This window comes from Tripterygium wilfordii, chromosome 21 (assembly GCF_013401445.1).
Source record: "Tripterygium wilfordii isolate XIE 37 chromosome 21, ASM1340144v1, whole genome shotgun sequence".
Taxonomy (NCBI): Eukaryota; Viridiplantae; Streptophyta; class Magnoliopsida; order Celastrales; family Celastraceae; genus Tripterygium; species Tripterygium wilfordii.
The window spans coordinates 6133586-6151578 of record NC_052252.1 but is presented as its reverse complement, the minus strand read 5'-3'; the positions used below and the strand labels follow the sequence as shown (position 1 = coordinate 6151578).

The following is a 17993-nucleotide window of genomic DNA, read 5'->3' as shown; positions in this document are numbered from 1 at the left end:
ACCAACCAAGACTCCTTTGATAAGAAAAGATTTTGCAACTGGACCAAAGTCAGGATCGTTGTTTAGGGAAATCTAATTGACTGCAGCTGGACCAAGGCCTTTCAATTGACATTGTTAGACTTTTAAATTGTGTGATTGCATATTAATCTGTGTGCACAGGTGGAGGTAGTTGGCAAGCCAAACCCAAGCTAATCTTTCATCCATTGATATTTATCTAAATTTTATTGCTAGTTAATATTAGAAGCATCTGAATTTAATTTACACTATTGTTAGTAGTTATAGTTGGTAATTAATACAGTCCTCGTGGATTCGACCCCATTCACTATTATACTGTCAGTTGGCACGTACACTTGCGATTGGGATAAACCCGTCGGTATTGAGTTGCAAATATTTCTTGCAATAAAAAGTATCGAACAGTTGGTTTATTTTAAATTAATATAAAAATTATATGTATTTGTTAATATAATTAATTGATTGATTTGTAACCTTAATGGGCTTGTTAAGTATGTTTTATCAAATTCAATGGGAGACTTAAAGCGTCGCATTGAATATGAGAGAAAATACACATCACTTAATAATGATGATTGATGACCCTTCTTTGGATTGTTGTGATGGGTTTGGATATGGATCCAACCAACAGACGTAGAAAAGTGTGGAGAGTAGGAGAGATATGAGCGTTACAAACCCTTTAATTCAATCCACCTATATGTACACCTCTCCTAATTGACAACACACTTCTATACTCAGCGAGTAGCTCTTTTCTTTCTCTCAAAAATATTCTCACTTCACATGATCTAGGTAGAGATGGCGTCTTTGTAGGGTTTTAGACTAACCATCTAAGTACAAATTCAAGTTAATCGTATGACCAAGTCGGAATGTTATATCCAATAGGAAGCGGGTAGCTCTTTTCTCTCTCTCAAAAATACTCACTTCACATATTCTACATAGAGATGGTTGGTGTCTTTGTAAGTTTCAAACTAACCATCTAAATGCATGTTCGAGTTAGTCTTACGACTGAGTCTCCCGGAATGTTGTCATGGAATGTTGCCATGACACTTCAAAACAGTGATTGATTTTGAAGTGTCATGGAGTCATGGGGTCATGAGACATTAATGTGAGCAGAATGATGAAAAGATGCCAACCAAATCAATATAATCAGATTCATTTCAGCCAAACAAACCACAGTGTTCAAGATTAGAAAAAAACACCCACCTGATCAGGAATTGACCTGCCTCAAGTGAGTGCTCTACAACCACAAGCTCAGAAAGGTACTGCATGTCATCTCATTCATATGCAATGCAAGTGGGGACTGGGGATTTCACTTTAACTGCTAAATCTCATGTAACAGATAAATGTTCTGTCAACTGTGAAAACTATAAAAAGCCCACAGAGTTGGTAGCAATAGTTACACCACTTGTCTTGTGCATGATTTTGAAATTGACTTTCCACCAATCCTCACAGAAATCCCTTCCAAGTTCATGGGTTTTTAGGCAAATTATAAGTTACGGTAACTTGATAGGGGAAGAAAAACATATAGCTAGCATTTTGGGATCGGATTCTTTAATGGTGCACCAAATTTTTTTTAACAATTTTGAAAAAAAAAATATAAACGTATAGTATTTAACATAATGAATCCAATCATATTTTTTTTATTTGAAAAAAAATCAAATATTCATGATTCTTAAACATTTTGAATATTTATGACACTAAATAGTGTGACATTCATATCGTTGCTTCTACAAGTGGATTGAGTCAATCATCTCTCGCGCCTCCTTCTTTTACTTCTCATATGCTTCTTCTCATTTCTCTCAAATTTTCCAACTTATGACATGGAGAGGAGAGAGTTCAGAGGGTGCACATGATCAAGGGAAATGTGGTTGGTTGGACCAGCTTGAAAGTACAAATCGATGCTTCTCTAACAGGGATTGAGAACTATTGTTGCTTCAAAACCCATCAGGGGGGGATAAAGGTCCAACAATTAAAGATCCTACCACCTGATCTGACACCACTTTCAACTTATTAGCAGACTTGCAAAGGTACATTTTCTTTAGTTGGATTCCCCTCCTTTGTTACCTTTTGATGGTGATTTATGATCTTTAACTTCTGTAATAAAGTAAAAAAATCCATGAATATGTACAGGGACCGTTAAAAAGAAAAAGAAAAAGAGAAGAGAAGAGAAGGCATGTGGATCTACTGACTACTGTTGAGTGGACCCTAACCCTAATGCACTGCATTGTGATTTGGCTAGTCACTGCAATGGGGAAAATACCCATTAACGTACTAATTACAACTTGTGACTTTTGCACCATTTAATAAAGTAGTCTGTCGTCCCCTTGGGATCCACTTATATAGTACAATCATTGCAAAAGCTTTGATTCAGTGGATCTTTACTTAATCACCAAAACCACAATGTTTTAGAAAGTCCCAAGAATCATCACTAAGAATAATTCTCTGATTCACAGCTTAATCAAGTGATGATCAGAAATTATATAAATTACCCATCTGGAAACTATGATGAGATCACCTATGAGACTTGTTTTGTTGAGGTTTTATGGGGGGTTTAAGTAGCAGGTCAGATTCTAATTCTGCAGCAAGAACATGACACACAAAGATCGAGTTTTTTACCCAAATGGCACCTTGACACATAATATGTCTCAATATAACACCCGAGTGAAAATATTTTCCAAAATAGCACTACACGCCACTGTCAGTGACGTGTTCTTTGTATATTTTTGGACGATCACGCCATCAGAGATGGCGTGATCTAATATGTACTGGTCACTCCATTGGCAATGGAGTGACCAATACATATTTTGGATCATCATATTTATGATGATCACGCCAACAATGTTGGCGTGATCATCCATTTTTCTTCGGTCACGCCAACCATGTTGGCGTGATCAACAAACACAGGGAAAAAAACCAAAAAAAAACATGCCAAAAATACAGATACATATCCAGAAATTCATATCCAGCAAAATATTTCATCAAATACGAACTATACATCATAAAGACATATGAAAAATAAACACATAAATAGTTATATGGTTCAAGCAAACTAGAGAAATCATATATTCCTGTGCCTACTCCATTCAACTGGAGTCGATATATGCTGGAGTCGATATATGCTGTGATATACCAAATTGTCTCATAACACGATCTGGGAATTGAAACTCCACAATCTCAAAGCAAATCAAAGGCACTACAGCTCTCCAGATTCTGCTACCATCAATACATATTACTGGTGCATTTGCCGATCTCCCTGGTGTATAAGGCATCCACTGTACCTGGTTAGGTTCTTGTTGATCCAGCTCATCTCTAGCAAAATGTTAGCTACTTTATACACATATTTTTTTAAAAATTACCTGGCACCAAGTGGACGGGGTGGCTCGTCTGGACCAAATATAGGTGGTGCCCCAGTATCCATTTGTGGTCGACATACATGCAACCTCTCCCACGACCATAACTAGAAAAAAAAATTATATAATATTAAAAAAAAACATATGCTTTTTATTGTTATAATTAAATTACAATTTTTTTTTTTTAAAAAAAAAAAAGGTCACGCCAACCTTGTTGGCGTGACCTTTACAAAGTTAATTTTTTTGTTGGCGTGACCTTTACAAAGCAACCAGTCACGCCAACACAGTTGGCGTGACTGGTTTTTATACATTATTCACGCCATCTCTGATGGCGTGAATAAATCACGCCATCAGAGATGACGTGATGCGTGTAGTGCTATTTTGATAAATATTTTCACTCAGGTGTTATATTGAGACATATTATGTGTCAGGGTGTCATTTGGGTAAAAAACTCCACAAAGATCTTGTCTTTTTGGCAAGAACCCAAACCCTATGGAACTCCACACAGCTACTGTTATGATTGTGGTACTTCTTCTCAGGTTGTCATGTTTTAGGGTGTGTAAAGGACACAAATAAGTGGGGCCTTTAATTTGAGCTTTTAGCACACTCTAAATTCTAAAACTCTTGGTGTCCATTGGCTTGATAAATTAATATCAAAGGTTGCATCTCCAACACTATTGGATGGATGGATTATTAATTTATCTTCTTTTTTTTGGTAATCAAGAATGATATTGTACAAACTTATTCTTTGGAGATCCGATAAGCTATAAACTCGAGTCATCAAACTTGCACGCACATAAATTACCCATTTGATGATGGAATAAGTTGGGGCAAGACCCAACGCGTGACGACAAACATATTGTTTATTTTTATTTATCATAGTTATGTCATATGTGGGTCATGAGTTACAGCCGCCAATATATCAAAAACATTGCAAATCCAAATTTGGACAAACTTTGAATTGATGCCACACGAAGTATCTAACAACATTAGCGCAACATTCATGGTCAAAAAAATTTGGCGTACAAAAGAGACTGTTTAATTGGGTACTTGGACCTCCATTACAAAACTGTGCTGATCATGGTGAATCAATTTTGATGGAAAAATAATAACCGTCTGATCAACAAGCTAGTTGAGCATAGGATACTGAATCTTGTGATAGGTCCAATACCATTAACCCGTAGATTTGGGTCAGGGTCAACAACTGGCAAACCCCGACAAATAGGAGTGTGAATTGGTCGGTTATTTTACATTAGAACACTCGGGTTGAAATTTCGGTTTTTTAGATATTAAAAACAGATAACCAACGGTCACGCTTATCTTGACATAAAAATCATTCAACGGTTTTCGGTTATTATGGTCGGTTTTTCGATTTTTAGGTCAAACATTTGGGTTTGATACACTAACTTAGTTCACTAAGTAAATATGTGAAAAATTAAATAGTCATTTGGTCCATGCCCATAAGGCATAAATAGTGCAACCTGATAGACATTCAATATCCATAATCCAAAGAAGCAAACAAATATTGAAGACTAAAGTTCAAAAAAGATTTAAGGTCTAAGGACCTCACCGGGGCCATTGATTCAAAAATCAATGGTCTAGATTGCAATTATCATAAATTATATTTAAGTATTTAAGTCATTAGTTACAATAAATTATTAAGCATAAAAGATTATAAATTTGTAAAACTTAAAACAATAACTTTAACTTACTTAACTATATTATATATATATAATATTTATAAATCCATAATTTCGATCGGTTCGATCGGTTTGTCTTGATAAATAAACAGCGGACCAAATTTTTGATTTTTTTTAACTTAGCATAACCAATCGATTTGGTTTTTACTTCCATATATTATATGAACCGCCCAATCGATTGGTTCAATCGGACGATTCGGTTTTTTCGATTAATTTTCACAGCCCAACAAATGTATATGGGTCCATAAAAAGTCCAGTCACTGCAAGAATCAGGCCCTCACCAATCTTTTGAATTTTTAATTGAGTTTATTTCTCAAAAAATCTATCAATCGAGCGCTATAAACAATTACAAGATTCATACATTATGAAGAGACTATAACTATATACATATTTCATTATATTTATCACACGTTCAATTTTGATTTATTGTCGTCAAATTAAAAAATTCTCCGCGCGTATCTATTTAAACCCACGACAGAATACTTGTTCAGTTCACAAACGACAAAACAGCTTGTGGTGCCGGACACCCAATTTTATTCTGGACCGTCCAATGTGCCAAAACCATCACTAGTGGGGGCGATTATTCTAGCCCCCAAGGCCCCAACCCCAATAAACCCCATAAAATTGTTAACATCCTAAATCCAACAATTATGCAAAACACTTGTTTATTGTTTCCATCATTAGCCACCTCACACTCGGGAACATCCCTAGCATTTCATTGCCACGTGGTGTGGACGTCACTAGGGCCCTGGGCCCATTATCCTCTAGAAGCCCGAACAAAGTATATAGGGTAAGTGATATTTTTGATCACTCATAGATGGAGTCTGTAACAACTTAGTCACTCACTGAACTTTGTGAATTGTTACACGGTCAACTTTTCTTCTGTTTCGGTCAGTCAAAATGCTGACCTGCCATATTGATCACACATTTTATCTGATGTGTACCATTATCATTAGCTAAATATCTTACGTGTATTAGGGTAACAAAGGGATTATCTATCGCAGACTCTTCTCCTTCACACCTAAATCCCCAACCTCCACTCCTTTCTCCAGCCATCACTCTTCTCTCTGAACCAAAACCCACCACCACTGCCGCTACCTTCAAACCCACCGCAACCCCTAACCCATCAAAGCATATCTACTCTTGAATCCACCCTCCCCAAATCACTACAAACCAACAACATCGATGAGGCGTGGAAGTCCTTGAAGTCTCTTATCCATTTGGAGACAATTAAATGTGACTGTGTAACAACTCACAAAGTCCAGTGACTGAATCGTTACATTTGAAATATAAGGGATTGAATCGTGACATATCCCGTCTGTCAACGACCAAAAGTATTCTTTACACAAAGTGCATACCATGATAAATTATTCTCCTTCATACATCTAAATTCTTGGTTTAAAATCATTTAGAGTGTGTTTGGATTGAGAGATTTGGAGGGAAGAGAAGAGAAGAGAAGAGAAATGGAGCTTCTTCCAATTCCCTTGTTTGGATAGTTTTGAAAAAATTAAGGGAAGGGATTTGGAAGGAATTTGAGGGAAGATTTTATTAAATTTTTGACAAAATTCTTCCTTCCCAAAATGGAGTCATTTGGAGGGAATGGAAAGGGAGGTTCCTTCCCAGTTCCATATTTTGGATAATTTAGAAAAAATTAAGAGGGATTTGAAAAGAATATTTCATTAAATTTTTATGAAAATTCATCCTCCCCAAAATGGAGTCATTTGAAGGGAAGAGATGACTTATTAAATTATAAATATGTTAAAAACCTATTTTACCCTTATAAATAACACTCTAACATAAAAAATAAGGATAAATTAGTAAATTAAATTAATTTTATTTCATTCTTTTTTTTATATATCCAAACATGAGAGAAGGAAAACTATTATTCTTTCCATTATCTTCCCTTCCCTTCCATTCCCTTCCCTCCCCTTCTCTTCTATGCTCTTTCATTCCCTCCAAATCTCTCAATCGAAACACACTCTTAATGGAGATATGAGATATCTATAGGTGGTAGATACTTCTTACCTCTTAATCAATATTTTGCCCAATACGGATTGAATTTTTGGCGTTTTTTAATATCTAGATTTGTGTCCGCATACAATGAACCAAGTGGTATAGTTAATCTAGCATGCATCAATATTAATACCACATTTACTGCTTTAATTTATATGATTTCAAGTCTCATTTTCGTCCACCAATTAAGAAATCAATTGGAACAGTTTCTTGCACTTGTTGGCATTCACACCAAAAATAAATAAATAAATGATATTTGTAGGTTACCTTACTCACATTTTTAAAATAAAAAATAGATATGATGTGACGTACCTCCCAAACCATTGAATTCAAATGGTGAGCTTTACAATTTAAAACAAATTACGAAACTTCCAAATCCGTAATCAATAGATTGCACAATAAGAACTCTACCACAGAGCCATGTATTTGTTGTCTTTTATTCTCACCGCTACAATATTAAATATCTGCTGGGTAGTCCCTGGGATTCAGATTAAATTAAATTCAAATTCAAATGAAATGTAGTAGATGATGTTGACTATTATATATGTAATGGATAATGCTTGAGGCCCCTTAAAAAGTGACCCAAAAGAGATTCTCATTTAATATGGAAGGTTGAATATGAAGTGGATCCTATATATGTGTTTTTAATTAATATTTATTTTAATTTCACATAGATTTAAGGGATTTTTGAGAGTCAATTTTTTTGGGGTGTCTAGATTGTTCATATGCAATATATAAATCAGTTGAAGTCGAGCCTTTGTAAATGCAAATGGACTCCTCCTGATACCTGTGGTTGTTCAGCTGCCTAAGCGTCGTAGATCCCTCTTTCTTTTCTATTCTTTTTTTCATCTGATGATGTTATCATGGCGAAAGGCCGGCGACTGACAGCGAGTCGTAGCGAACGCTTACTCGGAAGCAGCTACAGCTACAACTACACCCAAGGATCCATAGGAGGGGACGAATCAGAGCTCGGCGAAGAAGATGTTTGGTCGATCGTCGATGAAGCCGATCGGAACGAGGTGGTCGTGAACAATTCGCTGAGCGATTGGAGTCCACACGTAACCTCTGAGAGTAATGGAAGTATTTCTCCAAAGTGCCGGCGCCGGATTTCGCGTGAGGGAGGCCACGTCGGTGGACTCTCACTGGCTTTCGAAGATACATGCAAAACAGGATCGCCGAGGGTGGTGCATAAAATCCGAGGCCATGACAGCGTTGCATCCCCACGTGTAGGCCACCACATGGCCACGTCGGCACCTGTGAACGTGCCGGACTGGAGCAAGATCTATCGCGTCGACTCAGTCGAATCGCTGCACTACTCGGATGAGAACAACAACAATGGTATGGGTGAGCGTGAATCGGAGATGGTGCCACCGCATGAGTACTTGGCACGTGAGTACGCACGTGGCTGGAAACCCGGCGGGATGTCCGTTTTTGAGGGCGTCGGGCGGACGCTCAAGGGGCGTGACCTCCGGCGCGTTCGCGATGCTGTTTGGAGCCAGACCGGCTTCGATGGTTAAAATAATTTACTGAGCCGGATATTGTTATTGTTGTTAATTGCTATATATTAATGATTCGGACGAGTTGACTAGGTGTTGGGAATGAGCCAACTCGGGATGGAGTGAGCTCAGCTGCTCAAGCCAGAATGATAGAACCTCCCAATTGGGATCTCCCTGTTCTGCTCTGAATTTGCGTTGGAATTTTCTAATCCGGAAATCTCTCCATTTTTCTAATTATGGTCGAATATAATTTTTAGCACATTTTTTTACCTTCCCTTAATAATACCATGTACCAAATTTACAGGAACTTATATGCACTTGAGGCCAAAATTTGTCTCCAAAACATGATTTTGCCTCAAGTCGAAGGTCGCAAAGCTAAATTCCCATGTTATGCGGAACTATCGGTTCCATTCCCTTCTATAGTATAAAATCTAACGTTGGAATTCCTCTCGCTAGAGAAATACATCAATCCGTTCCTGCCGGAATATGTGAACAAACATAGTGTTAGGAGTAAAATCAGATTACTTTACAATTACCAAATTGGTAGCCAACAGTGGTCAATATAATAACTCAAATGTAGGACCTTTTGTTTTGGGTACTCAAATGTAGGATTTGTGTTGTGGGCATGTTTCACTGTTCAACATCCAATAGCACAGAGCAGTGAAGTGAATTGAAGCAATATGTGTCAGTATGCATGAACAATAATTGTGGGAGCCAAGCGGCTTTTGAGGGAAGGTGATGGTGGTGGTACAAGCTCACAAGGTCAAAGAGTGGTTGATACTTGTTGGCTTTTGCCCTTTTCAAGAAAAGGACTTGAGCGGTTGAGCATCTTATTTTATGGGTCACAACTCATTATGGGTTTAGTTAGCACCATCGGTTTTTTTAGCATATAATTTTGTGGGGTTTCCTCTCTTTAATAAAATGTGACATTGACCATGGACAATTGGACATTCATAATAAGTAAAATCACTTTGAGTAATAAATTAGCGTGAAAATTTGTTAGACTCTGAGTTCGATTTCCATCGAAAGTAATATCATTATGATCAGGTGCTTGATTTTAGACCAATTTACACTATCATCCAGATGAAACATTTCTTTGTATGCGGGTCTAACTGCTCGAGTTTAGATCCACATCAAATGTCCAAAGGTTAAATTTGTATAATGTCATTCTCGGTTTTAAAAGGAATCTCCGAGATATAATAATTACAGGGGGACCCCAATGATAAAACAAAATTGTATTTTCTTTCCTATGGAAGTAAGGTCGCAGGACTTGATGTTGGCAAATTGGGCCAAAAACATGACAATCTGGATGGAAGTGTTGCTGGTCTGGAATCCTGGGCTTTAGATGGCTTGGGCTGTCTTAAGCTTGATCTGAATGAGTTAATTCACAATGCTGGCCCGTTTCCTCAAACTAGGGTTTCTATAATTGGGCCAGACTGACTGTTTGGGCTCATTTTGGACTTCATTATTATTAGCCACAAGAAATCTGTGGATTTTCATAATCTTCTGTGGATTTGCAGTCTAACCGCAAATTCTCAACAGTTAACTGAGAAGATGATATTGACAAAACCAGAGGGCAAGAAGCAAACCAATCATGCATGCTCGTAAGTCGTAAGTCCGCATGCTAATTCGCAGAAGCTCTCAGTTCAACAATCTGAGCCTTCAAACACTGCATCTCCTACACAATTTGGGCTAATGGGATATACCCCAATACATGCTCAGCCGCTGGCATCTTTTCAGCCTACGCCATCCATGCTTTCAACAGATATTTCAGCAATGCCAAAGCCTGGGATAAATAAACTTCTTCAGTTTAAGACCATGAGCCCATTCAGTTGCATCTTGGTTTTAACAATGAACTGATTGATACCATCCATATTAGGCTCCACCCATTGTCTGCTTCACACTGTTCATGACTTTCTATTCAACCTACCAAAGAGAATGACTAATTATTTAGTGCATAAATGTGGATAAACCCATATTTGCTTACACAAGAGAATCTTATTTTCTCTCTCTCTCTGTCTCTCTCTGTCTCTCTTTGTCTCTATCTATCTATATCAATCCAATTCTATTTCTTTGTTTGTTTGCTCAATTATGTTATTCCTTATAATGTTGCTTCTTTCATTCATCTTTGTTTAATTTCTAACTTTGGGCCCCGGGTATGGTGTTCTGTTCTTTTTGCATTCAATTTCACATAAGTAGCCATCAGACTCACATGATCAGAGAGAGGCCTTTGAGTATGAGTAACCATAAGTTCTAGGGTTTATCCGTTGTTGTTTGGTGGGCAACTAGGTGAAGTTTATTATTAATTATCTGGTGGGTAGTTGAATAGATTCCACGTTACCCAAAAAGAGTAACCATAACTAAGATCACTGTAATCCATGCATCATACACCATCCATACATAGGTATATACATGTCACAATCCACTATCCCCATCTCCAACAGCAACAATACAACAACAGCAGAAAATGTGAAAAACTAAGCTGAAAAACAGTGCATGCAATCAAACCACTCACTAGCACCAATTTTTGCCCATTTAAAATAAACATAGCTAGAATGAGCATCTTATTGAACCTCTCATACAACCAAAGAGGTAGACTTTGCAGCAGCAAATTAAGCTTCTAGTGGAGCTTATTAGCAAGATTGCACTGCTTCCTAATCTCACCCTGTGTTCCTGTCAGAGGATTGTTCTCTGAGAGAAGAGCGATGGCCCTTGAGAACTCCTTAAAGAAGTAGCCCTGACTCTTGGCCATTTTCTTCACATAAGGCTTTGTCCTTGAATCAGTGGCTAGTTGATGATCCACTATCAGTAAACCCTTGTTGTCCAATATGTTTCTGTAGTAGTTATTGTCCAGCACCATGGGTGTGCCACGGTCGTTTCTCACATACTGCACAGCTTTAGGATCTGGGATTGCATCGGGGCACTTGTGGAGCATGTGTGGGAGATGGTCAGGGTTGAGCCTAGGGTCCACTTCTGGGTACAAACGGTGCACCAGTTTCACACAGTGGGTTCTACCAACACTGTGAGCTCCTGCGCAGCACAAACAAAACCAGAATTTGTAAGTTTAGGCTACTTGAGAAAATTCCACCCCAATGGTAAACTCGCGGGACACATGCAATACCCACAAATCACATGGGCTGGACACTACGACCTCCCACATATGTTCACTAAGAGGTTCAAACAATTAACTTAACCATCTAGACCAATGTGTTTTTTTTTTGTTAATCAGCAGTAACATATATGTATACACGAATTGTAGAAGCTAGTTAATTTATTATATATACCTAGCAAGGCAACCACTCCAGGAGTGTCAATCCCAATTGAAGAAAACCTGTCAAGAACAGCAGACATGCTTTCATTGTGGTCTGGAAGGTATTGCTCAACCACATCTGCTCTGCTCTTCCTGCCATCTCTCCTTCCAGTTTTGAGAGGGATTTGAGGTCCCCCAAGCTGAGAAACAATTAAATTTTACCCAAAAAGAACAAAACTTGTTAGTTATAAGCTTTGAACTGCACATCATTCCAGATTTAATGACAGTGAAATTAACAGTTCAATTCAGGAAAAACCCAGATTTGTTTTTTAGAATATGAACAGAGAAAATGCTGAAAATCACAGAGGAAGTACCGCAACAATGCCTTCTCTAGCAGAGAGAACAAGAATATCAGCACAGGAGACAACTCCAGGGCACTCCCTCTCCACAGCTTCTTTGATGGTCTCAATGTACCTGAAGTTCCTTAAACCAAAGCTCCTGTCTGTCTCCTTCTCAGACAAGGTCCTCCTTGTTGAATCCAGAAGCAATGAAGCATCACAACTCTTACAAACAAACAAAAAAAATTTCAGAGGCCAGTTTATATACAAACAAAATGGTTTGAGAGAGAGAGAGAAGTTTACTTGAACACCACAGTCATGGAAGATGTTTCTGAGCCAAGAGAAAGCAGTGTTCTTGTGGCGCTTGTAGAGAAGACTAACTTGTTCTTTGATGATGTCCTCTGCTTGAGGGCATGAGTCCTTATAGAAGTTCATAACAAGACCTGGGTCTTGTTCTTCTTCATTGTCTGCAAAAGCAGGCTTGAAGGACAACACTGAAAAGGATAGCAAAGCAAATAAGAAGACAGCTTTTGCTTCCATTTTTACCACTCAAGGTCACTGACCTGCTTTGGATCTCTCTTGTGTGCCTGCCTTAAATAAGGAAAAGGGTGATCAGTTTTGCCCCAAAACAATAAAAATAAATAAAAAAGTGAATTTATTTTGTGTTTTGAAATTGGTGCTTTGTTACCATATTTTCGAAGTTACGTTGAATCTAAATCTGCTCAGCATTTAGTGCTGAACTGACTGACTCTATTTAGACTATTACACTACAGATTTTTATATATATATCTACTTGTTTCGAAAGTTGGGGACACTTGGATATGGAGTCAGCAGAAAATGACGATAGCGGTTATGGTTCACAGCTTCAGATCTAACGGCCTTAATTGTTATAACTCTAGCGCACCCGTTCATAAAGTTCTTGCAGTGCACGAGGTAGAAACATGAAAGATATACGCGGATCTTATCCTCATAAAAAGTCTAGTAATAAGGTGGTTAGAAAGATAAATAGTGCATGAGTGCAATAACATTTCGGACCCTAATAAACTGTCCCTAGAGGAGTTCTTCAAGCTTTAACAAATGGGATAAAACTAATTTTTTAAAAAAAATAAATTTCTTCCTTCTCCGAGAGATGCTCGTTTATTAAGCGTTGTTATTCAATAATTTCTTTTGGCTATAATCTAGTTTAACTAATCGAAAGATTGGTGTTTTTTTTTAATGGATTGTCATTTCAAATATTTTATGATTCACTAACTAAAATTTAATTACGCAAAATATTAAGATTTTTTTTTTTACATAAAGCGAAACTTAAAGCAATACTCCATTATGGAAGAGAACAGTATTACTGTTCCTGCAATTATTGATCTCTATTATTTATTTATTTTTGAGAAAAATTTCAAATGTTTTTTATAAACAAAGCAAAGCAATCGGCTGCCTATAGATTTGTGCAGGCTACAATAATTTAGCAGATCCAAAAATCAATTAATGGAACATTGAAATTGAATGGACCTTTATTAGTCGACAAGAAAGTTGCTGAATTTTGTGGTTCGATGTCAAATGTAATAATATTTTATCAAAAGTGTCTTAAATTTGTCAAGGCATCTAAAGAGAGGAAAGCATTGCTAAGATTTCAACAGATTCGCACTTCACTGGGGATAGGGTGCTGGAAATAGTCCGGCCAATTCTACCACCCTGCAATGCAATCATATATTGGATTTAAAAATACCACACTCAATGTATTCAATGGTGCATATCATATGGAATTGTTGAAATCATTCCAGCAAATCTTTTTCGATTTCACTGGGTTTGAATGATGATGGAGCTCTATGATAAAATGATTCATTCCTTCAGCTATGGATGGGGAGCACTCGAAGAACAAGTTTGTGTGTGTGGAATCTTTTGGATGTCAGTCATACATTCATATTGGTGGATGAAAGGTTCTTTCTTTTGATGACAAGCCATAAAGAAACAGAGCAAACGATGACACTAATTACTAATGAAAGGAAAAGCATTATTGTCTATTTGTGTTATTAAAAGGCGGCCTAAATAGTTGATTTTGATTTGAAAAACAAATAATGCAAAAGCAAGAAACCAAAAGATGTCTTGTATGAGGAAGTTTGATGATAACTTTTGTGTGGTTCGAACATCCTACATTGTTTAAATGTGAAAGTTGTGATGACAAATACCTCCCTTAATCAATCAACATGTGTCGTTGGTTGAGGAAATATATAGGCCTGTTGGTGAATACGTGTATCGACGCATGTCCGTCCTGGTTATTAACAAGTGGTATAGTTTATACAAAGGGATGGCTTGGGGACACTGAATAGTTTTGTTTGTGGCCACCGACAGTCTCATTTCACCTACTAGTGGGCAACCACCGGTGCCTCGTCGCAAATTAGGAAAGGAGGGGTCAAAGGGATACACCAAGAAACAGGGGTGGACCCATGCTTTAGCTAGTGGGGTCAATTGACACCACTAATTTTTTTTCTTTTCAATATAGATATATATAAAATATGATTTTAACCCCACTTTCAATTTTGACACCACTAATACTAACAAATGGGTTCAATCTTTTTGTAAATTGTTACTTTGATAGTACTTAGTAGGTTTTCATATGGCCATAACTATATGCCCATAACTTATAATAAATGGTCTAATGTAAAAACAAATGGGCTTATTATTCTTGTAATTTTTGGGTTTTGATTATAGTTATTTGGAAAATTTTACTTGCATACCACTAAAGTGTTGAGTTGACACCATAAAAGTACTAAGTTTACACTAATATTGCTTACTACAATTGTGAGATTATTTGGAATGCCATTTTCAATGGAGAGGTCATGGACTAGGAATCGGATCTCAAACCTCATCCCAATCGTGAATACCACATGATTTGGAAAGGCAGGGCGTTCCAAATCAAGACCTGCTACGACCTCCTTTTGCAAGGTTCTGGTGGGGGTTGGAAGACGTCCCTTGGAGGCAAGTTTGGCTATCAAGGTCTGACAAGAGTTGCTTTCATGGTTTGAAAAACAACTTGCGAAAGAATCTTAACTCTAGAACACCATCAAAGGAAAGGACCACTTTTCTTAACAGATGCTTCTTGTTTGAAGAAGCTTTGAAACGCTTAATGCTCCATTGCAGGATGGCAACCATCTTGACAAACACGTGTGAGTTTATCTCTTGGGTTTCTTGGGTTTTTCTTGGTGAGAGAAAATCGAGTGTGTATGTTATAACAATTTTCTATATAGTGATTTTTCTCTTGATTGTCTTTTGATAACGGCCGTGATTTTTCCTCCAGGCTTGGAGGTTTTTCACGTAAATATTGTGTTGTGATTGTTGCACTTTTCTATTTCAATTTCTCTATTTTGTCATGTTGATTTATCCGTCAAGAATTATCGTGGGTCTTATTTCCCAATAACACGGTGTTGTCATTTTCAAAGGTAAAAAATGACATACTTTGTCGTTTAGAGTAGCCAAAATCGACACATTGTGTTGTTATCTTCCACTCAAATCGACACATCCTGTCGATTTTGTTACATATAAACAGTACGATTTGTCCTTTTTTTGTATACAAAATTGGACCTGATTCGTTGATAAAGTTTTGAACAAATTAAGACACAAAATCGAACATGAAGAACAAGTATAGACACCCATTGAGTTGTCTTGGCATGCTTCCTCGACAGAATGCTAGGTCGATTTTCCGGTGGGTTGAAACAACACTACATGTTGTCTTGAGATGCAAAAAAGGGTAAGAGATGTGAGTTTGTTAATGTGTGTAAATTTAACACTTTTCTAGTTTTCTATATAATATTCTACTACTAAAAGATAATTTAGTCTACTCATTAAAAATTAGGTGAAAACTTATAAAATTTTGATGTAAACTTATAATATTGATATAAATGATGTAAACTCAACATTTTAGTGGTGTGTAAATAAAATTTCTCTAATTGTTTTGTGAAAAGGATCAGCTATTTGCACACATAATTAGACTCAATGCACATACTTACTTAACACACCCTTAATTTTTTCCAAACACAGACATTGAACTTCCGATATAACCCTTTCAGATATATCCTATTTGCTTCTTGATCTGCAGACTGCTCTCAAGCTTTTGTACAACTTTCTCTTGATCAATGAAACTCAACTTCATTTCACAAGTTATTTTAACAACGACGCTCTATACAGTGTTTTGGATCTCACAGGAGGTTTTGCACGGCCGTCAAAAATTCTCTTAATCTTCGACGTCTATGTACTTTGGGGGATAACAAAGTATTGTACTGCTCTTCATTCCTTCAGGAGTCTTGATAATTTTTCTTATCCTATTTTGTCATTTTTCTTGTGCTTATATTGCTTGATCTGAACCATACACAAGATCTTCGAAGATGTTGGCTCATTTTGTGCTTCATACATGTCATCATTCTTTTATTTCCGGCGAGCTTCGGCCGGAAATATTGACACAAACGAACCTAAAAAACCCTTTGTGCGAAGCTGTTAATGTTGTCTAAGCTCTGAAAGCCCGATCTTGTGATCGCTCTTACGGGGCATTTGGTTGCTAATCCAATGAGTCTGAATGTGAGGCGAGCGAGTGTGAGGCGAGCTTGAGGCGAATATGAGATGAGTGTGAGATAAACATTATTATGTCTGGCATGAAATGAAGAGTTAGCATGAGTGTTACAATTTTAATTGTACAAAAAAATAAGAATAGATTAATTTAATGGTTATTATTAATTCTTAATAAGGGGTATAATAATATTTTGAATATCAAACTCGTTCTCCCTTGTGGAGATTAGACAATCTCACCATTTTAATTGTGACTCACCTCATTCCCCCCTCAAAATGCCAACATGCCCTGTTAAGACTTAACGAAGGGTTATAGAAATTCACTCGCAGAAGCTGCTCTCGATAGGAACGTCAAGATCTTTGTGTCCTCTTGCTTGCTTGTTCCCAGTTGTTGTTATTTTTTCACTGTGCACAGTGCACTGATATACAAAGGCTTCACACACACACATATATAAGATAAAAAAGAAGATTAGATAGGACCAAAGTTGTGTGTTTTGATCGGTTAAGAGATTATGTTTGCCTGTTTGGTAAAACGAGATGGCCTATGCAGAAATAAAATTTTAAGGCCAACATGTTTGGTAATTCTACATAAGGATACCTTGGTAAATTAAAATTTTCAAAAAATTATGTGTGTAATGGGATCAATCATGTGTGCAAATAACGGCACACTTTGTCAAATGTGAATACTGAAGTGTTAATGGATTATGGGCTAGTCACTTAGTTTTGTAAATGGTTAAGAGCCCATAACTTATCAATAAATGGGCATAATCAATTACTCTCGTAAATTATAACTAATGTATTTTTAAATTTTAAAAGTCCATAATTAATAAATAACCAAAAAAAAAATATTTTTAGTGTTGTTTTTTAATACTTTTGAAAACATAATTAATAAATAATTCAAAAAAAATTTCAAATGCAGCCCTGCGAATTGTTTTAGTTTCTGTTTAAACCCGACCCCGTATACTCGGGAGGCTGGGTCCACCCTACATAAAATATTGGGAAAACTGTTATGACTTGATATCATGATGCGTCTGAATGTGTTTATGCTGTACTTCCTTCCACCTTGAGTTTTTTTAAGACCAAAGAAGGATTTAATATTATCACTCCAAAGGGAAGGGGTGTTCAAATGGGTTGGCAGTTCGGTTTTAGTAATATTGAAAAATCTCGGTTTCAACAAAATAGAAAAACCCGGCTGTGTTATAAAATCAAACCAAACCGATTAATGAAGGTTCGATTAGAACCTAATTCACAATCACATATATGAAAATTATATACAAGCCTCA

General features: G+C 36.9%; 2 protein-coding genes across 2 annotated transcripts; one reads left to right on the top strand and one right to left on the bottom strand.

Moving 5' to 3' along the window:
- Nucleotides 1-7829: 7829 nt before the first annotated feature.
- On the top strand, nucleotides 7830-8875 carry LOC119989618. The gene has a single exon (XM_038835253.1). It carries the CDS (start codon nucleotides 7936-7938, stop codon nucleotides 8587-8589), a length of 654 nt encoding a protein of 217 aa, XP_038691181.1. The 5' UTR covers nucleotides 7830-7935; the 3' UTR covers nucleotides 8590-8875.
- Nucleotides 8876-10918: 2043 nt separating this feature from the next.
- Nucleotides 10919-12754, bottom strand: LOC119988634 (peroxidase 42-like). The gene is made up of 4 exons (XM_038833744.1): nucleotides 12460-12754; nucleotides 12193-12381; nucleotides 11853-12018; nucleotides 10919-11598 (listed from the first exon to the last, which is right to left on the bottom strand). Exons 1-4 carry the CDS (start codon nucleotides 12694-12696, stop codon nucleotides 11189-11191), a joined length of 1002 nt encoding a protein of 333 aa, XP_038689672.1. The 5' UTR covers nucleotides 12697-12754; the 3' UTR covers nucleotides 10919-11188.
- Nucleotides 12755-17993: the final 5239 nt, after the last annotated feature.

What these genes read in the sequence shown, in the direction of transcription:
- LOC119988634 (XM_038833744.1), bottom strand. Translation starts at nt 12,696, where the DNA reads ATGGAAGCAAAAGCTGTCTTCTTATTTGCTTTGCTATCCTTTTCAGTG. An exon ending in TCCATGACTGTGGTGTTCAA is followed by an intron (nt 12,382 to 12,459) that starts GTAAACTTCTCT and finishes TTTGTTTGTAAG; the next exon opens with AGTTGTGATGCTTCATTGCT. An exon ending in CTAGAGAAGGCATTGTTGCG is followed by an intron (nt 12,019 to 12,192) that starts GTACTTCCTCTG and finishes ATTGTTTCTCAG; the next exon opens with CTTGGGGGACCTCAAATCCC.
- LOC119989618 (XM_038835253.1), top strand. Translation starts at nt 7,936, where the DNA reads ATGGCGAAAGGCCGGCGACTGACAGCGAGTCGTAGCGAACGCTTACTC.